This window comes from Callospermophilus lateralis, chromosome 18 (genome assembly GCF_048772815.1).
Source record: "Callospermophilus lateralis isolate mCalLat2 chromosome 18, mCalLat2.hap1, whole genome shotgun sequence".
Lineage (NCBI taxonomy): Eukaryota > Metazoa > Chordata > Mammalia > Rodentia > Sciuridae > Callospermophilus > Callospermophilus lateralis.
In genome coordinates, this window is record NC_135322.1 from 62,580,840 (window position 1) to 62,602,619 (window position 21,780).

The 21,780-nt window shown below is 59.3% G+C and overlaps 1 protein-coding gene across 1 annotated transcript; it reads right to left on the minus strand.

Moving 5' to 3' along the window:
• Nucleotides 1-4,489: 4,489 nt before the first annotated feature.
• On the minus strand, nucleotides 4,490-21,327 carry Slc38a8 (solute carrier family 38 member 8). The gene is made up of 10 exons (XM_076839362.1): nucleotides 21,139-21,327; nucleotides 18,828-19,026; nucleotides 16,353-16,485; nucleotides 15,488-15,589; nucleotides 13,126-13,183; nucleotides 9,562-9,676; nucleotides 8,343-8,490; nucleotides 7,769-7,977; nucleotides 6,308-6,359; nucleotides 4,490-4,583 (listed from the first exon to the last, which is right to left on the minus strand). The coding sequence occupies exons 1-10, from the start codon at nucleotides 21,325-21,327 to the stop codon at nucleotides 4,490-4,492; spliced, it is 1,299 nt and encodes a 432-aa protein (XP_076695477.1).
• Between the last annotated feature and the right edge of the window lie 453 nt (nucleotides 21,328-21,780).

Consider the following 21,780-nt stretch of genomic DNA (forward strand, 5'->3'; position numbering starts at 1 on the left):
ACTGTGCTCTGCGGTCCCCCTGAGCCTCCTGCCCCCCGGGTGGCCTCGCAAGGCCAGCCCTGGCTCAGCAGGACTTGCCCACAGCCGCCTCTCCTCCCACCTCCTGACATCCCCTCCCTGGTAGGAGCCGTGGCCCTGTAGTGCCCGACCTGGGTCAAGCCCAGAAGTGGCAGTAGTGCCCATGTAACAGTGCCACCCTAGGCACCAAATAAACCCTAGCTGGGAACAGCCGTGTGTGGTGCTTCTGTGTCCCCTTTCCCCTGAGTGACAGCTGGCCGCCAGGATGGCCCCGGGTTTGCCGCAGACCTTGACCAAGACGCCTGGCCTCCAGGTCCTGTCTGCAGGGTGGAGGTGGTGACCACTCTGTGGGGAGGCACGTGACACATACGCTCCTGCCTCTGAGCCCTTCTGGGTCCCAGGACCGAGCTCAGCCAAGGGACTCAGTGAAGCTGCTGGGGTCACTTATGGTTTAGGGCAGCACAGGGACCCTCCGAGTCAGCAGAGCCGGCCCAGGTAAACAAAGACTGCAGGACACCCCGGGGGCATAGAGCTGGCCTTCTGGGGGGCAAGGCAGCCCCGTGCTGGCCTTGAGGTCCTGGTTAGAGGACAGTCTCACAGAAGGCTCAAGGGACAAGGAAGAGGTGAGGCCAGCAGGGCTCCTGCAGGGCAGGGAGTGGGGGGGGCAGCAGGCCATGGCCCAGGAAGCAGACCCACGACGCACCTCTTCCCAAGCCTGCCCATGCCACCTGCCCAGCCCTCCCCTTGGCACCCCACGCGTCCGGGACAGTGGGGAGGGCTTGAGGCCTGCTGTCCTGAGGTGCACCCTGGCGCCAGCCCCCAGCCTGTGCCTTCCTCCTGCAGGGCAGGGACCTACAGCGGCACCCCAAGGGGGCCACTATACCCTTAGGACTCAGCGCCAAGTCTCTCTAGGCGTAACAGGGGCGCCCTGCACCCCCTGCACACACCTCCTGGGCTGCTGGCAGCCCCCTCACAGGCAGGGTGGGTGGGATCAGGCTCTGAAGAGAACACATCTCAACCCTAAAAGGCATAAGAGCTCCACTTGATTGACACTTCAGAGCCACGCACAGAATCAAGCACTTGGCACCATCCTGGGCAGGGAAACGAAGGCACAGAGAGGACAAGTAATTTGCCAGAGGTCACACAGCAAATAGCTCAGGTGGATTCTAACCGAGAGCCACCTACCCGCAACCCTGTGTCCAACTACCCTGCACTCCATGGTGGGGGGCGGGGGAAGACCCTTAATATCCGAATCAGTTTCCTCAAAAAGTTAAAGGCCGAATTACCCTATGACCCAGCCATTCTATTTCTGGATTCACACTATACCCACAAGAATTTTTAAAAGACATTCAAACAAGTATGTGCACCAGTATTCACGGCGGCCCTGGCCACAGCAGCCAAAAGGGGGAGACAACTCAAATACCCACGAGCAGCAGCAGGCACAGAACACTCCGCAGCCAGCGGGCCCTGTGCATCCCCAGGCTGCGCAGCCAGAGTCGCCAGCCACGGGCAGGGTGCTCTGTGGTGGGTGCAAGGTGGTCCAGCCAGATGGCTGCACCTGCACTGGACACGTCCCCACCTTCCCTGCCGTTATTCCCGGAACATCACGCTGACCACGGCCTGCACACTCACGATGTCTCGGGGCCGCATCGTCCAGAGGCCATCTGCAGTGTGCCCGGGGGAGCCCAGGGGCAGCTCCGTGGTGGAGCACCGCCTAGCAGGTGCAGGGCCCTGGGCTCCCTCCGCAGCACAAATGAAATACCCAGAGGACGCGCCTCGTCACAGACGCACACACCACTCTGGGCAGGACACTGGGTGCCAGAGCGCCTGGTGTCTGGGGCCCTGGAACCCTGGCCAAGTCGCCAGGTGGAACAGAGGGAGGACTGCACCGAGTCATGAGGGAGCACGGCGCTGACGAGGTCACGGCAAGGATGCGCTGCAGAACCGCAAGGGAGGCCACCCCGCATCTCCTTCCCACCAGCGCCAGGACCTGCAAACCCCGGGGCGGGAGGCAGTACCAGGACCCACAAACCCCGCCCAGAGCCGGAACCGCAAGCCAGGGGCGACTGTGGTCCTGGGCTGGGGAGGGGTGGCACCGGGCACAACCGAAGCCCGGGATCGTCACCACGAAGCTGTCAATCATATTACAGGAACTTCACAGTCCCCACCGACTCACCTGCACAGAGCTCCCCGACGCACCCTCGAGGGCCCTGCTCCACCCAGACTGTCCATGGGAGGCCTCAGAGGTGGCCCCGTGGCACAGGGCCTTCTGTGTGACGCTGAGCTCGTGGACAGGTCTCCCCAGGTGCTCAGCGCAGGGCGAGGCCCTTGGTACACATGTGTCACGTGGTCTCTTGGAAGAGGTGGCTTTAGGCACCTGCATCTCTACCCAAGCAGTTGTCCCCATTGACCAGGAGCTGGGACAGGCCAGGCTCTGTTGGGGCTTGTAGGGGACCCCCTGCTCATCCTCACCGTGGTCCTGAGGGGAGGGCTGTGGAGGCCTGTGTTGGAGGACGAGAGGATGGAAACGTGGGGCCAGAAGGACACGGAGGCGGGGAGCACACTGATGGCGGGTCCCTGTGGCGGTGGCCTGAGGCAGGCACTGCTCAGAGAGGGCACAGGCTGGGCCAGGACCACACAGCCAGCCGGTGACCCAGGTCAGCCTGGGTCCTGCAGGCTCAGCCCCACACCCGCCCTCCTCGGCCCTCTGCCTCCCTGTCCCACACAGACCTCAAGGCGCCACTTGGCATTTGAGCAGGACAGTCCAAAAGGCCGTCAGCACCTTCCTCCCCAGGTCAGACAGCCAGGGGCCTCCCTCTGCTGGCAGGCCGCTGTCCCTGTGCTGGGATGGCCAACGTGTGGCTCACATCTGAACCTGCCACAGAACTGGCTGGAATCCTTGGTCCTGGTGGCAATGCGGTCACCCTAAAGCCCTTGCCCTCTCCTCCCCTTACCTTTAATGCCAGTCCACTCCCTCCTGTGTCGCTCTGCTGGGGGAGCCCTCGAATCCTCCCATTTCCCTTTTCCCATAACTGCTAGGAAACTCGGTGTCCTCTGCCAACCTTGGAGGTTTCTGGAAACGCAGCTGCCTTTCTTGGTGAGAGACACCCTAGCGGCTGTAGGTGCAGCACCACCCTCGAGCTTCACAGTGAAAACACAGGAACAGTAGCCGGCTCCACTGGGCCAGGATGAAAGTTCCTACATTCCCTGCAGCTCTGAGATAGCACGGTCAGGTTCAAAGCCAGTCACGTGGCCTCCCTTCATGGCAGGACCCTTACTGTGCCTGCTTTGTTATTTCTGGATTCTCTGAACAGCCTCAGCCTGGCCCAGCCTTCTGGCCCATGCAGCAAAGCCCTGGAGGTAGCAGGTGTCAACAAAGGCCACCATCCTCAGCTCACCTGCTAGAGCACTGTGCCTGGTGTGCGTCCTGGCTCCTAAGCCTTTGTCTGGGAGAACCCTGTGGCCGCTGGACACAGGGTGGGCAGGTCACAATGGTGTTGGTTCAAGGGGACTGGGAGAGAGGTCCTGCGTCCCCTCACAGGGTCCAGAGCCTTTGCCTGCAGCCACGCCCCTCCCCCAGTGGCTGTGAAGGAGGCTGGCAGGGGCTCCACCCCGTCCACAGGCTGAGCACACGTCCCCCTCCTGTGGTCACTCCTCTGCTTGGAGCATGCGGTAGAGGAAGCAGACAGTGGAGCTCAAGCCCAGGTCGGTTATGACTCAGCACTGCAGCCTGCAGGACAGGCAGCCCTGGCCTTCCCACGCCTCAGCTGCCACTTGTGCAGTGGACCCTGTGCTCCCTCAAGGGGGCCCCCCACAGGACTGCGTTCCCCCTGGGTGGACCAGGTGTGTCCAGACAGGACGAGCTGGAGACCGAGGGGACATGGCTGCTGATGGCATGGGGCCCTCCCGGGTGAGGGCAGCTGCTGCAGGCAGGTGGCGGGGTGGCGGGGTGACTGAACACGCCAAGTGGCCTTGCCAATGTGACCTTATTTGGATACTGGATCTTTATACATCCTAATTGAGTAACTGAGACGAGATGCAGTCAAGTTCAGGGGAGGATATACTTAATGAGGATGGCCCCAAAGGAAGGGCTGGTATCCTTGTGAGGAGGAGGAGATTTGGACACACAAAGGGGAGGTGGCCAGGTGAAGACAAAAGCAGAGGCTGAGTGACATCTGCAAGCCAGGGTCACGGAGGAGCACCAACAGCCACCAACAGTAAGAGCACGGCCCACCAGACCTCCACTGCAAAATCTGGCCTCCAGACTGGAAGCAGCACGCTAATGTTGCTTTGAGTCATTGTGTGTGGTGGTTTGTCACAGCAGCTGCCAGAACCTAATGCAGTCTTTCCTCACCAGAAATCCTGGAAGGAGCAGAGTCCACCGGGCAGCCTGGAAGGCGGAAGCTGTCTGTCTGCCCAGCATCTTCATGATGAAGCCCGCACCGGTCTCAGGGATAGAGGTGGGGGCTGCTCAGAGCAGCTCCAGGACAGCTGCCACTGTGCTCTGCCCGAAGATGAAGGTGCCCAGCAGCACAGAGATCACGCCCCAGGCCTCCAAGCAGCACCTGCCAATTCAACGCACCACGTCAGCGCCGGGCAAAGCCGGCCCTGCACCCACGAGCGAAGCCGGCCTGGAAACGTGCTGCTGGACCCCAGGGGAGTCACCGGTTTTGAGAAAATTCTTTTCTCTCCTTTACCTGAGGGGATGGGTTTCTGAGTCAACTTTGGGAAATAAAGCACCCAGGCATTTCCCAAAACCTCCTCACTCCATCTCTTAGTTCATAATCTTGTTCCTCCCCAATATTTTATCAGAGAAAAAGAAACTGAGGGGTGAAGGGCTCTGTTTCAAACTCCCCTCTTCTCATCTACTTAAGCCCCTCAATGAGGGATGAGATAAAAGCTGTAAGTCACAGTCACACACCCTCTGGGGGAGGAGCGTGGTGGAGGTGTGGGGCGGCGACTGGATGCCAGGGCCACGTTCGCAAGCTTCCTAATATAATCAGGTGAGTCAAGGAGGTGGGGCAATGAGAAGATTCCCACCAACAGCAGGGTGGCCAGAGATGGCTCTGGCCCTGTCAACAGAGGCTAGGAGGACCCAGGGGCCAGGAGGGGCATCTCTGGTGAGCACATGTCAGTGGCACCCACGCACACAGTGGAGGGACGGCAGGTGTGACCAGCCACAGCACGCCTTGAAGCCGCTCGATGGTTCAGGAGGACGAGAGCAGCTGAGGAAGAAAATCGTCTTGAAAGCTCTCCAATAAAAACCGTGATGAGCATGGATCATGGGACAGAGCCCAAGAGCAAGATTCCAAAGAGCGCACCAGAGACATGCCATTAGGGTGCCAGGTGGCCAGGGTCAGCTCTGAGCTCAGGTGGGGAGAAGCCACGCTGAGCCTGCTCTTTGGAGAAGCTGAGCTCAAGTCCAGAGGGACTGGGGGACAGGGACATAGCCGGGCCATACCCTGGCTGTTGTGACTTCAGAGTGTCTGAATTGGGCTGAATGTGTCCCCCAAGGCTCACGTCCACCTGGGACCCATGAGTGTGACCTCTTTGGAAACAGGTCTTTGCAGAAGTAACGGCATGAGGATCTGTGAGGAGATGTCCTTCTAAGAGAAGGGCAGTGGGGGACTTGAGACCCAGAGACAGATGGCCACAGGAGGACGGAGGCAGACGTGGACGGGTACAGCAGTTATAAGCCAAGGACACAGCGGCCACCAGCAGCCTGAGCCCAGGCTGGTCCCCAGGGCTGGGAGAGGGCGCTTTCCATGCGTTCGGCCTCAGGAGGTGCAAATCTGCTCTGGTGGCCCTAAAACGCTAGAGCAGCATGTCCCCACCTGCCCAGCCTCTGTCTTTGCACCTGTGAATGGGAACCAGCCCCACATTGTCCTGTTGTCTCCTGACCGGCCTCATCCTGGTGGTGGAGGCTCCCCAGAAGGACGGTGGTGGTGTGTAACAGGCCCAGCGTGGCTGCACCCAGGGCACCAGCAAGACCTGCTGTCTGAGGACACTGCATGTAGCCCTGGGTCCAGCCTGCCACCCAGCTCCCCGACTCCACCAGCAGGCAGCCTATCCTGCCCTGGGTCTAGCCAAGTAGTCAGGACCGGGTGGATGTGCATAGGCCGGGCACTGCTGGCTGGGCACCCATCTGGCTCAGCTATCCTCTTACCATGGGGATGCCCCCTCCCCAGAGGCCTGTGTTTCTCATCCACACGAGAAGGTGGACAGAAGCACTCTCACTCCTGGTCCATGGGCACACCCAAGCCACCATCCTGGCTTTGAGGACACTCACTTGACTCTTGGTCCTATGGGCTCGACGCCCACGGCACAGATGAGGCACAGACCTGTGAAGAGATGCAGTCAGCCCAGTTCTTCCTTACCAAACCCAAGGCTGGCCAAGGGCTGTCAACACCCAGGTGACCTCAGGTGGCCCCCAGGCCAGTCCCTCCTGGCTAGGTGGCACAATGTGGGGGCCTGAGGCTCAACTTGGAGTCAGGCAGGTGGGGGGAGTTCCAGCTCAGCACCCCTCCAACACCTTGGCCAGAGGTGACAATGGCCTCTAGAGCCTCAGTCTCTCAGGGACAGTGACAACACCGCCCACAGCAGCGTCAGTGAGGGTCTGGCGCAGATGAGGCTGGCACCTGGAGGCGCGCAGCGGCTGGCAGACATGGCTTCTTTTCCCTTTGCCTCTTTGTACCTGTTTTAAAGTAGCTCTGGAGGGCCCACGGGATCCCCACCACCGACCCCCAGCCCGCATGGGAGGGCTGGGACTCAAGGCACCCAGCGGGAGCTAAACCAGAACATGGAGCCCAGATAGGAGCTCAGGGCGCGCGGCTGGGAGAGCTCTTCCCAGGATGGAGGAAGCCCCCCTACCCCCCCCCCCCCCCCCCCCCCCCGTCCACCCTGAGCTCAACCCTCCAGACAGCCTGCTGCTCCCACTCTGTAAGTGTCCTCAGCCTCTTGATACCCAGCTTCTCCCCGGCCCTCCATGTCAACATCTGTCCCCCAAGGCTGTTGGTGACGCCCTCGCTGCCCTCCTCCTTGGCCCCAAGTTGAACTTCACTTCCTGTTGGGTCTCTGGAGGTCCACCCAGGGGCACCAGCCTCCCTGTTTGACATGGCAGCCGGACTGCGGCATTGAGGGTGTCTGGCTCCAGGCTCCCCAGTTTTACTACCTGCTCAATGTGGCTGCTCTCCCAGCAGAACTGCAGGCCTGTGGGCCTCAGCTGTCCCCCCAGGGCTCCCGGGGCCCTGAAGCGCGCCCCTGCGGGCCCTGGCCGGGTTCCTTTGGGGAGAACGCCGCCGGGTTGGGACTGGAAAGCGTGCCAACACCGGGAGGTCTCTCAGGAAGCCCTCGCCTCGGGAAAGGGAGTGTGCCTCCAGTTCCGGGACGGGTGGGGACGTCCCTCGTGTCTTTTGCACCTGGAGCTATGTGAGTTTCACTGCAATTAAAAAATTAAGCCTCATCCTGCAGTAAGAGGCAGCAGCGGCATGTGGACGAAGCTGCAGTGGGCTCGGCCCTGCCACGCTCCGGCTGAGCCTCCTGGGACTCTGGCCTGGGCCTCCCCATCCGTGGGATCTTGAGCTGCTAAACCAGGGCAGGTGTGCAAAGCCTCAGGCCACATGCCTGGTGACCAGGGGCCTGCCTGGGGCCCGCAGCCTGCCCACAGGGCTCCCACCTGCCAGAACCTTAAGGCCCCACAGAGCTGTGCCAGTGCAAGGGGAGGGGAGCAAGCCTGGAGGCGGCCACTCACCCGGGAAGATGAAGATGAAGAAGGAGCTGATGCCCCCGATGATGCCAATGATCTCGCTGAGGTCGGGCAGGAACAGGGCCATGGCCAGCGTCACAGCGACCCACAATATGGTCAGCAGCACTCGAACCCACGGCCCCGTGGGGTCAGCTAGCACCAGGGGCCCCTGAGTCCCTCTGCAGCTCCTTGTCCAAAAATCCTGCATCACAGACCTGGAGACCGTGCCGACCCAGAAACATGGCACCCCAGGGGCCCCAGCCAGTGCTGGGCACTGCCAGTCCCCAAGTCCTCCTCCGGTCCCCTGTTCTGCCCCCAGGTGCTTACTCCCCAGGAGACCCCCAACCCTCAGGGCTCAGCGACTGTCAGATGGGCTGCCAGCAGAGTGCAGCACGGGGGAAGGTCCAGCGCGTGTGGCTGGACCCAGTCCTGGTTGGCGCTCACTGTGCAGCACTGGGCAGCTCTGGGTAAACTCCCCAGGCCCTCCGTGCCTGGTTTCCTCCTCTCTCCTCTGAGATAACACAGCCCCACCACAGGCTGAACCCGCCCACTAGTCGCCAGCCACCCCCGCCCGGCTCACCTCCCCAGGAAGAGCACAATGGGGTAGACCGTCACAATGGAGACGGCGAAGAGGACCCGGGCGACGATGATGGCCACGTCATCGCCCGGGTAGGACATCAGGATGTCAGCAGAAACTCCGGTCCCAAACGTTAAGAAGCCATAAGCCCCTGCAGCAGGAGCATAGCATCCGGCACTCTCCAGACAGAGAAGACCAACCCCCCCAACACACAGGGCCCGCGGGTTTCCCTGGGAGCCGAACGAAGGTTCCAGAAGGGCTCCCCATCCCGCCCTTCTCATAGGCCGTCCTGCTGGCCCTCAGCCTGCACACGATGCCCCTGGGTTGCACGCCCGCCCAGCCCTGGTGTCTGCTCACAGCTGGTGCCAGGGGCCTGCCCAGGCTAGAGGCTCAGTGCTTGAAAATCCAACCTGCTCCAGCCCAGCCCGCTCCTCGGACAGCCCTGGGTCAGTGGTCACCCAGAACCACACAGCTAGTTATGGTGGCCTGGGACTCAAGGACAATCCCCTGGCCTCTGTGACCAGGGTCACACCTGCCCTAAAGCACACCCTCTGGCCAGGAGCTGAGGCCTTCTTGGCTTTGCTCGGGCTCTTTCTGAAGGGGATCTGCCAGCTCTGGGTGTCCTCCGACTCGGGGCTAGACCGACAAGCCCTGCTCTGCTGAGGTCCCTTGGGGTGACTTCAGAAGTCCACAGTTGCCTACAGGCCTGCTGCAGCCCGAGCCTTTCCAAATCAGAGGCTCCAACAGGTGGGTTAAAAAGCCACCAGGCTGGGAAGCAGCCAGAAGTCATCCCCGCCCCACCTCAGACCTGGCTCTGTGCTGCAATGTGCCCGTGACCTCAGGCATGTCATGGCCCCTTTCTAAGCCACACATCTGAGGATCCGTTTGCCTGTCTCGCAGAGTTCGTAAGCACCCGAGCCTGTCAGCTGCAAGTGTCTTGCAAACCACCCCGATGTGGTGTCACGAGGGCTGCACTGCTGCTGTCTCTGAGAGCAGGAGGGGCATGGGCACAGGAGCAGGGGCTTTGAGGACAGCAGAGAGTGACTCTCAGCTTTGCACATCTAGTTGTGAGGCCCTGGGCAAGCCCCTGAGCCCTCTGAGCTACAAGCGGGACCTGTTCCTGTGGGGCGCTCAGAATGGAAACTGTGGAGCCAGCACTAGCTGTGGCTCCCCTTCCTTCTGCCACGCCCTGCCCACCCCTGGGTGCCCTGCAGGGTCCTACCTGTCAGCGAGTAGATGAGGCAGCAGGCCAGCAGGGACAGCACGGAGACCAGGGCCCAGTGGGAGAGGCTCTGGCTGCGCATGCTGCAGTAGATGGAGACGGCGGCTTCGTGACACTGGAGGGCAGAAGTGTGGTCAGTGAGACTCAGGTCAGCAGGCGTCAGGACCACCTGAGCGACTGGGAATACTGCCCAAAGGCAGGGAGCACCCTGTGTGTCCAGCATTAGCAGAAGACATAAATAGACCACGGGAGACTCACACAGGCAAGACTGCATGGCTCCAAAAAGAGGGAGCCCAGCTCTCTACCTGAGCCCTGAAGACTCGCAGGCATGCCACCATGAACACAGTGCCAGGCGGGAGAGCATGCCGCGGGGTGAAGTTCAGACAAGTCTGCAGCAGGGTTCCTGACCTCGGCACTACTGGCTTTGTGAGTGCAGGTAGTCTCTTGGTGGGGGCTGCTCTGTGCACTGAAGGATTGTGTGTAGCACTCCAGCTGTGATCCCCTGGATGCCCCCCCATTTGTGACAGCCCAAACGTCTCCAGATGTGGCCAAACGTCACTCAGGAGCATCTCTGCTCTAGGTGACAGATGGCAGAACAGTGGTTCAGGTAGAATGGGTGCCACTGGTGGGAAAAGGCAGCGAGGGGCCTCCCGGAGTTGACAGCGTCACTCAGGAGCAGACTTAAACCTGAATACTTCATGTGCAATATGTCACCTCTTACAGAATTTGCCACATAAACCGTGCAGGGGACGCAAGAGCCCCTGTGGTTGGGTGTCGCGCTCAGGCAGACGTGGCACTGGCACGGCAGAGCAGCCAGGGTGGACGGACGCTGCCTCCTCTCACATGCTCCGCACTCCAGGCTCCCAGCTCCCAGGTAGGGTCTCATCACCTGGTTCCTTGCTCACCACGGCCCCACTGGTCACTCACTGAGCAGGGCCCTCCTGGGCCCCTCTGCAGCTGACCTGCCACCCAGCCCTACTCATCCTGCTTGGAGCCAGCGTCCCCTCTCACACTTGGCCCCAACAAGTGCTCCTTTGGGTCTGGTGTTCAGCAGCCATCAGCTGCCTGATCATGGCTGGGTCCGCCCAGAGCCTGGCCTGGCTGACAACCATACTATAGTTCCCACTGACTTCCCAACTTCCCCGGCAGCCGCCCTCGTCCCTCCCTGTCCCTCAGATGCTGGTGCGTGCTGGGGATACCGTGTCAGCAAGCCGGCCACAGTGCCCTTTCATGGAGCTCCTCTCTCGGAGGTGGGGGCGGCACACTGGCCTCATCCCTCCGGGCCCTACCTGGGTGAGCCCTGATGCACCTCCCTTGGGGCAGCTGTGTGCCTGCCTTCTCCCTGGGGTCTCCCTGAACCCCAGGAGATGAAGGCCACAGGCTAGCTGAGCCCCAAGCCCCCCGCCACGGGCAGCAGACTCTGGATGAGGCCCGCAGCTCCTCCATGCTGGGGCGCTCCTGGGACGCACACTTCCCAGACGGCCAGGAGTTCCGCCTGGCCATGACCTTAGGGTGCTCCTCCACACACTGTCCCCTGTTCACAGCAGACCCCAGGTGCCCCCGCATCCCAGGCTCTGCTTTCAGCTCTGTGTGCAGAGGCACGGCGGGGCCCAACGGGGGGCAGACCTCAGGGTGCTGGACGCACCAGGAAGCCTCCTTCCCTGTGCTCCTGCATGGGGCTTCTGTCTGTTGACAGTGGGTGACAAAGAGGGGCCCTCAGGGTGGCTGCTCTGCAGGGCAGTTGGGGTGAGGGGGCTGGTGTGTGCAGGCTCACAGCTGCTCTGTGACAGAGGCCGAGCAGAGGTGGGGACACAGAGACTGTGGCTAACTGTTGGGTGGGACGCTACTGGGCCATAGCAAGGAAGGGAGCAGACACACGCCACGTGAAGGAAACGTGGTGCTGAGGGGAAGACGCAGTGCCACGACACTGGTCCCATGTATATGAAAGGCATATAAGGGGAGACCCAGGGACAGAGCAGGTCAGAGGTCCGCGGGGGCTGGGAGAGGGAGGCAGAGCGGCTGCTGACACTTAGGGGGCTCTTTTGGGGCCTGACACACATGTTCTGAAATTGATGGTGGTGGCAGCTGTAGGCCTGTGACTGCGTCAGCTTGTGCGCTTCAGATGGGCAGGTCGTACAATAAGTGACCTGCCCCTCAACAAAGAGGTAAAACCAAACCCAGAGGTCCCAGGGAGGCCTGGGCGGCTGGAATCATCCCAGCAGCCCCTCTGTTCCTCAGGCCCCACGCCCAGCCTGCACAGGCCATGCGGGAGGGACTGTCCACTGCTAATTGCGCCTGGTGGCAGTTTGAATGAGGTCCGTTCCTGAGGACAACAGGCCCACCTGCCCCTCCCTGAGCTGCTCAGCCTCCATCATCTCTTTTCTCCCCACCTCTGGCCTAACCCTGCCCCCACTGTCAGGCAGCCAAGCAGCGCAGCGGGTGTCCTTGGAAACGGAGCTGGCCTGGTTGCTAGGAGAGCTGGGGCAGCCAAGACAAAGGTGAAGCCAGGGCCAGGCGCCCACCATGTGGCCGGGGCCAGGAGGGGCAGCCAAGCTAGACCAGATCACAGCCAACAGCAAATCCACGCTGCGCATCTCCCAAGATGTTGGGTGTGAGAAAATCGCCTGAGCTGCTGGCTGAACCCCAGCAGCGGCACTGAGTCGTTTATAAAGATGAGAAACAGGAGAGTTTCAGATATTCCAAAAATGCTTCTCAAAAAAAAAAAAAAAAAAAAGGCCAGACGACAGCAGAGACTGGCTGTGGGAGGGGAGGGCACTGGAGGCTGAAAGCTGGACTGCGCCAGTCCTCGGAGCTGGGTCTTACTTTGCAGAGTCCTGTGGTTGGGGGTGGCATCAGTGGAGGGGAGGTGGTTGTTTTTTAGGAGATGGAGGCAAAACTTCCCCAAAGGAAACCACAAAAAAAGGTGGCAGCTGCCAGGAGAGCAGGGAGCCCCAGTTCCACAGAGGGGGTGTGGGCCGCCCATCCTCCACCACCGCCCTCCGCCTGCCCAGGCTGGCATGCTGGGGGCTCCCCGTGCTGCGGCCTCCGCCTGGCAGACCCTCCTCCACCTGGCTGTGCCCCCGTCCTTCCAGAGTCCTTGCCCCCGCCTCTGCTGGGGGGCCACACCAGCTGCCTTCACTCCTCGCCTGCCTCTGCCACTTGGTCCCTCCAAACTGTGAGCCTCACGAGACACGATCCTTCTCACCTGGCCCCTGGGACAAACCCACCTGCAGGCATGGTGTCCTGGAGCATAGGAGGGCAGCCCCAGGCCTGCCCGCATGGTGACAGTCTGTCAGCGCTCTGCAGAGAGGGACAGGCTCCAGGTCCCCACACTTGACTGCAAACCTAGCACACACAGAGCTGCTGCTGGTGAGGACTAGGTTCCCAAGTTCAATGACAATTCACAACCTGCCAGGGAAGCCAGACGCCAACCACTGACTTAGTCTCTGAAGACAGCCTCTGGCCACTGTGGGTGCCGAGAGCCCATGGCACCCTAGAACAAGTCCTCGGACTTCTCCCCGACAGGAGCAGGGAGCCTCGGAAACGGCCACACTCTGAACTCACCTGAAAACCGAAGCAGATCGTGGGGAAGACACTGAACACAGACGTCCAGGGCGGGGGGCTGTGAGTCACAAGAACAGGGTTTGTTAAGTAAGGGGAACGCAAACCACCCGCAACTCGAGAGGATGAACTTTAAACCATGCAGAGGCCCCACCTGAGCACAGCTACAAGACGAGTTTTGTTTTTTTTTTAATCTCTTTTAGTTGAGGATGAACACAATTCCTTGTTACGTGGTGCTGAGGATCAAACCCAGTGCCTTCTACATGCGAGGCGAGTCTGCCACTGAGCTACAATCTCAGCCCACAAGATGTGGTTTTTATTTTCTTTTAAATATTTATTTTGTAGATGTCAGTACCTTTATTTTTTATTTTTATTTTTTATGTGGTGCTGAGGACTGAACCCAGGGCCTTGCACATCTACCGCTGAGCCCCAGCCCACGACAGGCTTTGGAGGATGGAAGAAGGGCTTGTTAAGTGCTACGCTTTCTAAGTAGGTCTTTGCCAACACTGGACACCATGACACTCTCCAGGTGGGCAGGACGGGGCAAGCCTGCTCTGGAAGCAGCCCCTGCCCTCCTCCCAGCTGTCTGCTGCCAGAGCAGTAGAGGGCAGGGGCAGAGGCGGCCTCTACCCCACACTCAGTAATGCAAGGAGGGTGTGACCTCCTTCCAGGCCTAGAGACAGAGGTGTGCGCGGGCAGAAGCTCCAGGTGGACCCTCTCAGGGCTCCCAGCCTCCTTTCACAAGCACCTCTCCACGCCAGCCTCCAGCAACCCTGGGGACACAGAGCAGAGCGGGCAGCAAATACTGTCCCCGGCAGACTAAGCATTTCCTGGTAGAATCAGGCCCCAAAGAGGTGCATGTCCCCATCAGGAACCTGCAGGTGTGGTTCCTTAGGGCAAAAGGAACTTGGCAGATGTGGTTAAGGGCTCCAAGATGGGAGCCCAACATCATCACAGCGTACTGGAAACCAGAGAACCCTGCCTGGCTATGGTAGAAGGGGACAATGATGACAGAAGGTGGGTCAGAGGCACACTGTGGCTGGCTTTGGAGGAGGAGGAAGGGGCCACAAGCCGAGGCGTGTGTAGCAGCAGCTGTAGGTCGGCAAAGGCAAGGACCGGATTCTCCCCTGGTGTCTCACACTCACACCCCACTTCAGCCCAGTGACACTCTTGTTGGCCTTGCCCTTTAGAACTGTGAAGGACGCACTTGTATCAGGTTAAGCTAAGTGTGTGCCGTGTGTCTTGGCAGCCCCAGGACACCCACACAGCCTCCTAACTCACCACCCCTGGCCAGGTCTTCCTCGCTCCTCCACCACTGGCCCCGAGTGCCCAAGCACCAGAGGCTGGGTGCAGACCTCGGGCTGGAGGCCTGAAATGCCAACGCCAACCACCCTGCTCCCCCCAGCCTGGCCGCTGCCCTCAACGGCAGGCACCCGGGCCTGACAGCGCCTCGACACCTGTCCCACACCTCCAGCCGCCTCCACGGGACCTCCTCCTGGCCCTTCCCTCAGGCTACTCAAGCCAAGAGCTCAGGTTCCCATCCACTCCCTTCTCTGTCTACCTGTGACCCATCGGCCTTGAGTGGACCTGTGACCTGTCATGGGATCTGTGGGCCTGCTGCAGGGTGAACATGCTGGGCCCCTCACTCAGCACCATCCAGAGGTTCCAGAGAGCAGAACTGAGCCCAGGCCCCCAAAAGCCACAGGCCATGAGCTGGCCCTGCCATGGGCCAGTCGGACACAGCACATCCAGCATCTGACCTCATCTTTCTGGAAGCCCTGTGGTCCTCAGTGTCAGGACACAGTGGACCTCCTGCCTGATCTCCCCGTTTCTGCCCGACTCTGGAGACCACAAACAACCAGGCGAGCTTTTTTAGGAGAAAATCACGTCACATCCCTGCTATGCTCAGAAGAGTGCTGTTCACGACCCACCCAGTGCAAACCAAAGTCCTGCCACAGCGCTGAGTCCTTACCAACACCCCCTCCCCACTTTCTGTCCTGGCTGAGTGGCCCACCAGCTTAGCAGCCCACCAGCTTAGCCTCCTCACAATCCCCTCTGCCCCAGCAACCCGGCTGCTGGGTTTTGCTGCATCCCCCTGTAGGGACACATCTACCATGGCCAGGAGCCCCAGGCTAGTGTGGCCTTCAGCACCTGTGTGGCCTGGGTCTGTAGCTGGTCATCCCTTGGGATGGCTGCAACCTTTATAAAGAAGAAAGTGGGCTTTCCTTGGCCTTGTCACGCATAAGGAAAGAGAGAGACCAAACAGGAAGGGCCAGGGCCCTGCAGGAAAGCCCAGGTGTCCCACATGCAGGCTCCCCGGCGGCCTCCCTCTGCAGGCCACGAAGAGCTGTCTGTGCAGACTCACCTCAGGGAGGGACGGGGCTCCTGCACGAGGCCATGGGGCCAGAGGTAGTACTGCACTGTGATGACCAGGGCCAGGTAACAGGAGGCCAGGGTGCCTAGGGTGCTGACACAGACAGGTGGGCGTCAGGGTGCCAACACTGGGCGACAGCCAGTGCAGGGAGGTGCACACTGGCATCCAAATTCCTGCCCTCCCTGGCCAGCGTGGTTGCATTCTCCTCCTGAGCATGCGTCCCCTCATCTGTACAAAGGGCAGCAGCACTGGCCACTCAGGCCAAGAGGCTGGGCATGTGGAGTTTTAATGTCACTGGCGTCCTCGGGGATGGTAACTTGCCCTCACTAACAAAGGCCAGTCAGCTGCTCGGACTTGGCACCCAGGTCAGGGTACCAGCGGTCAACCTCAGGAAGAGGAGAAGACCGTGGCTCGGCCATACGAGACACAGAAGCCCTGTGGCCTGCCACGTCTATTGTTCCAGAGGCAAAAATCTACCTCTGCTCACATGCACTGAGGGAAAGGCCTGTGTAACCTGGGTGGAGGTGCCCCACATGCCTTTCTTCAATAGTAAACCCAAGGCCTCAGGGGGGAAAAAATCAAGAAAAAGCTGTGCGTGTCTCCGTGCCTGTGTGTGGCTGTGGGCAGGACAAGTCGGTGACAGTTCAAGAACACAATGTCATGTCATAGCAAGCTTCTTGCCGATTTGTGTTTCCCACCAGGGGCAAATGTCGCTTCTACAAGCTTCAATCTCTTCCCTTCTCCAAATGGGGAGCCAGAGCCCAGCAGTCCCCTCATCCCTCCTAATGCCAGCATTTGCCAAGGGGAGACCCAGTTGGCACGCTGCCCTGCCTGGAAGCATCTGCAGCCCCTGTACCTTGTGTATTTCTGGACGGCGATGTCCCGTGGCATGGACAGGGGCAGGATGACCAGCATGGAGAGCATGGGCAGGGTGAAGCGCTGGGTGGCATACCACGGCTGCAGGCCGCCCGGCAGGAGGGAGTCACACACTGCCAGAGATAAGGCACAAGTGAGCCACCGAGCTCGGTGGCTGGGGCTGGGGTCAGACTGGGACCTGCGGGCGACTTCTGGCTGTGACTCTGGTGGAGAGCTGCTCTACGGCCTAGCTGCAGCTCAACAGCAGCCCACACTTGGTGGTCTAGAAAACCATGACCCAGGTCGCCAATCAGGAGAGTTAGGGCAGAGTTGAGCCAGCCAGGGCTGCCTCACGTGGGGACCGGGACATCTTGGAAGGGTGTTGAGCTGACGGCGATTCCTCTGGAGCCTCCTGACAGCCCATCTGCAGGACAGAGCTGTCCCAGAGCCCACCTGACTTGAGGACAGGGTGCTCAGACCTCACCCACTTCCAGGGGAGGGATAACAGAGAAGCTGGGGCTATTGCTATTCTGCCACAGCTAGAGGGCTAACATGGAGCAGATCTGAGGCAGGACAGAGGGGCAGGAGAGGACGTCCACTGGAGCAGGAGGCAGTGGGGTTCTGCAGCTGGAGCGTCAGGGCAGGTGCTCCGAGCTGGAAATGCTGCGAGGGTGCGGATGCCGGAGCTCACAGGTGGGTCATGGGAAAGAGCAGGCGCTCACCCACCAGCTCCCTAGCCACCAGGAAACTCCAGTTCAGTGTCAGGGCTATGCCAGATTCTTCTCAGAGGTGCAGTTTCTAGGATATTTCTTGAGGTCCTCAGCATTACTTACAGTGGTCATTTTTACCCAACTCACTGACTCCCCTAAACACCCCAACATCTAATTAGCTCCCCTTCCCAGGAGCTTTGGGCTTGCCAAAGAAAGTCATATCCCCAAATACCTAACCAGAAACATGGGCGGTACGCTCCACCCCAGTCAAAAGGGCAACTCGCATCCTGATCAGCACCAGGGTCACGGTGCTCCAACACTGGTCCTCAGCCCTCCTCAGCACAGCACTAGCAGTTCACCACCAGGAAACTTGAGAGAAGCAAGGCACTCTGTGGCCACTCACCCACCAGGAGGGTCAGGGAGACCAACTGTGATGCTGTATGACAGTGTTTCCTAAGACATGGTGGCCTTAATTCCAAAATCCCATGGACAGGGACCTTTTTACACAGGGGTCAAAGGTCAGAGAAAAACAAATGGTAAATGGTAGACTTAAACCCAACCCTATCACTAATTACATTCCAATTAAGTCTAAACAATCCAATTAAATGTCTTGAGATTGTCAAGATGACAGAAAAATGCAAGAGCGGAACAGATGCTGTCTACAAGAAATGCATTTTAAAATTCCAGGCCACCGTCAAGTTCAAAGTACAAGAAAAGGAACAATGTCTACTGCACACATCCTGATCCGAAGGGAGCCAAGTGGCCTATCTACAGCAAAGAAGGTGGACTCACCCGGAGATAAGGCAGAATGTTTCATAACGATAACAGAATGTCCCTAATCACAGAGCTTCAAAAACCAAGAAGCAGAGATTGACAGAATTAAAGGAAGAAATGAACAAATCTGCAATTGCAGCTGAACTATTGAGAAAATAACTAGAACAAAATAAAAAGATGAACAGGGCTGCCACAGGAGACCTGTGCAGGGCTGCTGCCCACCTGGCCTGACACCCGTTCCTGCACGCTGTACTCAGCAACTGCAGAACACAGCTCCCTACAAGCACCCAGAGTGCTGCTGAGGCTGACCAAGTGCTAAGCCACAGACCAAGTCCCAACAGATCTCAGAAGACTGACAGCTGGGGTGTGGCTCCGTGTAGAACGCTTGCCTAGCTTGTCTAGCAGTTGGAACCCCAGCACTGCAAAAAACAAACAAAAAAGTTGAAATTACCAAGTTCTCTGTCCACAAAATAATGAAGGTAGAGACCAAAATAGGATCTAAAAACTTCCAAACAAATGGAAATTAAACAACACAATTCAAACATCCCATAAGTTATAGAATAAATGACAGCAAGAACTAGCAGATATTCAGAATGGTATAAAAATGAGAGCAGAACATATGGACACTGGTAAGGTGCTGCTAAGGCAGTGCTTAGAGGAAAAGTCTTATCAGGACACCAGAAAGAGTCCATGTCACTTAGGCATTTCAAAATTGAAGGCATTACTGGGCCTCTTTCAGCAAGGATTTCTTGCAGTTGGCTCCATCTCCCCGTCCATGAAATGGGCTGCAACCACTGGACATCCCATGTAGGCATGGTCTCTCCTGTTCAGCCCATGACCACTGCCCTACTGCTGATGATCAGTTTGAATCTCCCTGCCCCACCATGTTGGGAACTTGGATGTGCAGCCCCTTGGGCCCTGCCCAGTATCTTGTGTCCCACTTACTAAGGGCTCTGTACCCTGGGTCACTCTGACTCTTCAAGGATACTTACACTTCTCCAGCTGGTCTCCAATTACCCTGAAAAAAGCCACGGAGATCATGAGCAGGTTGATGATGAAGCAGGCCTCACACAGTTTCCCGATGGTGGGGCCACAGAGCCCATGGACCACACCCTGGTAGGTGGCCTGGCCGCTGACAGAGGCCGCGTAGCCCAGGATGACCAGCCCACTGATCAGGAAGACCAAGGAGACCTGTAGAGAAAGACTGTGGGACTATGCATGCTCAGGTCAGCAGCCCCAGGGCCTCCACTGGGCCTCTGCGGAGGCCAGGCTGGGGGCTGGCTGTGGAGCCTGGAGCCTGCAGCCTCCACCAGATGGGCTTCCACCCCTCCCTACCCTGAGTCAGAGCTGCAGAGCAGGTGGAACCCAATGGCCACTCTGGCTCTGCAGACCTGGGTTCTGACCCCATCCTGCCCCAGCAGGACAGAAGAGGCAACAGGAGTCCAGAGAGTTTAAACTACTCCCCTGGATCGCCTGGGTGTGGGTGTGTGCAGTTAGGAACCCAAGGAGGAACAGTAGGCCTGGGCCCAGAATCTAACTGTGTGTGGCCTGCTGTGTGGGGCCAGACCATCCGCCCCTGCTGTTCCTTCTGTGAAATGGGCACAGCCTGCCCACCTCAGCAGGCCTCACCATGGCAGGGGACAGGCCTAGCTCAGTGCCCTCTCAGGGAGAGTGTTCCAGAAGTGGTGGCCATCCTTCAGTGCTCCAATCTCTTCTATGTCGGCTGAAATATTTTCCCCACTGTTTACCATGATTTCCAAACATACAGGAGAGTTAGAATGATTTTGCAGTGAGCACCACACCCACTTCCCAGCTTGGGCCAAGAGCAGCTCCTGTTCATGGCTTCAGTCTCCACCCGCTGGGCAGGCCTCTGCAGCTCGCAGCCTCCACTGATGGATGCATCTGAAGCAAGCTGCTGGTATCAGTGTGCTTCCCCGACACGGCTGCCCGCAGCTACGGAGGGTGATGTGTTCCCAGTCCTCCCATGGAATTTACACAGAATCAAGAGCAGGACCTTCTGGGTCATCGGAGTTGCACAGGAGATGCACGTGGTCACCCACTCCTTTTGGCACACATTGTTCCACAGTCCCTGGAAGGTCCGCAGGCCCCTTCCAGCCAGCTCTGCCCATCTTTCCCTGGAAGAAACCCCTGACCTCCCTTTCCCCCTGTTCTGTGTCCCTATCTGGCTTCCTCCACTCGGCATAACTCTGATGACAGTCCTGTGCTGTGTGTGCTGCTGATCACCATTTTTGCAGAGAATGGTCCACCACGTGCAGGGATGGTACCCCAAACCACAAATCTGCGACTTCGACTTAGTTTTTGCAGATGTCAATGATGATGAAGAGTCTTGAAGCATGTTGTTAAGAGCCTCAGGTGAAGTCGCCAGGATCATGCAGCTGGCCCCAATTCCAGTGATGAGCATCCTTCTGGGAGAGAGGAGGGGCCCCAGGAAAAGCAGGAGGTGGAGTCTGCAGTGAGGTGGTCACGCACAAGCTGCAGGCCCTGGGCTTCCAGGGGCCAGAAGAGCGTGGAGGCAGTGGGCCCCTCTGACACCTTTGACCGACTCTGGCCTCCAGACTGTGGGAAGATGTTCCTGGGGCATTAAACACCCATCTGAGGTGCTCTGTCCAGCAGCTGGGGGAACAGACTCTGGCAGCTGCGCAGCTCTACACACCCCAGCACCGTCATGTCTGGCTCCGTGAGGACCATACCACATTTCTCTGCGCCAGAGAAGTTCCTGACACCCAGCAGGTGCTCAGTAAAGACCTTTGCGGGTTGAAGGAAGTATGAGAGGAGCTTCAGCCCAGAACCTCCCCCAGGGCCAGTGGCCATGAAGTGACGGCAGGACAGCAAAGTCTGGCAATCTGTCCCAGGTCTGGCCTTCACAACTCCCAAGAGAGTCTGAGGTTCACCAGTTACACCTCCTTCACACCTCCTTCCACCGCAGCCATTGGAGCCCTCCAGCCTCTGCCCACTGAGCTCCTGGCAGGGGCCTGGGCCTCCTGGGCAGCTCTGGAGGAGAAAGGATGCCCGAAGGTGACTCCTTCCTAGCAGCAGAGCCAGATTCATGTACGGGGTGCTCAGGCTGGTGACTGACCTCACCAGCCACGGTGGAGAATGTTTCCTGCCCAGGGCCACGAGATGGACTGTGGCCTCCCCCATCAGCCAAGCAGATAGAGGGCAAGACCCCAGAGGCCTGGTTCCTAGACAAGCAGCTCTGCGCAAGCAGCCTGCGGATTCCACCCAGGAAGCCGAAGCGGCCACGCAGCCACAAAGGGCTACAGAGCACCTCCTGAGACTTACCAGCTCCACCAGGAAGGCGGGCCCCACGCCCCCGGCCTTGTGGAAGGCCCAGGGGAAGCTGAGCAGCCCCGCTCCCAGCGCAGACTTCAGGAGAATGAAGATGGCGCCCACAGCGGACAAGCTGCGGGTGGCAGCGGCAGGGAGGGGCTTTTCTGGAGGGCCTCTGCTTCCTCGGGTCTGTCCCTCCATGGCTGGGGACAGCAGAGGGACAGAGAGAAAGGGCAGTCTTTGCCTTCCCTTTCTTCACAGCTTAAGGTCTCATTCCCAAGACCTCAGATTCCTCCCTCCAGGTCAGGTGGGTACAAGCTAAAAGCCCAGGTCAACCCCACCCCCGCAGCCCTCTTCCTCGGCCCAGCCTGGCCCGTCCGAAGCGCCACAGAGGCATTAGCTCCGTGACCTCTGCCCTCACCCCTCCACTTTCCACCCGTTTATTCTCACTTCTGTTCTCTGAACCCCGTGGTGACCCTGACCCTCCGTCCTTCCCCCCTTCAGTCCTCCAACTCCCTCCCCCATCCACCCTCAGCCCACTCTACCACCACCAAGCTTCCAGCCTTCTGCACCCATGGCACCCCAAGCCCTGGTCCTTACCACAGATACCAAGGCTAAGGGGCTAGAGAGTCCCGGCCACCAGGGACAGGTCTC

What these genes read in the sequence shown, in the direction of transcription:
- Slc38a8 (XM_076839362.1), bottom strand. Translation starts at nt 21,327, where the DNA reads ATGGAGGGACAGACCCGAGGAAGCAGAGGCCCTCCAGAAAAGCCCCTC. An exon ending in CCTCATCTACTCGCTGACAG is followed by an intron (nt 8,491 to 9,561) that starts GTAGGACCCTGC and finishes CTCCTGCTGCAG; the next exon opens with GGGCTTATGGCTTCTTAACG. An exon ending in CTTCATCTTCATCTTCCCGG is followed by an intron (nt 6,360 to 7,768) that starts GTGAGTGGCCGC and finishes ATCTCTTCACAG; the next exon opens with GTCTGTGCCTCATCTGTGCC.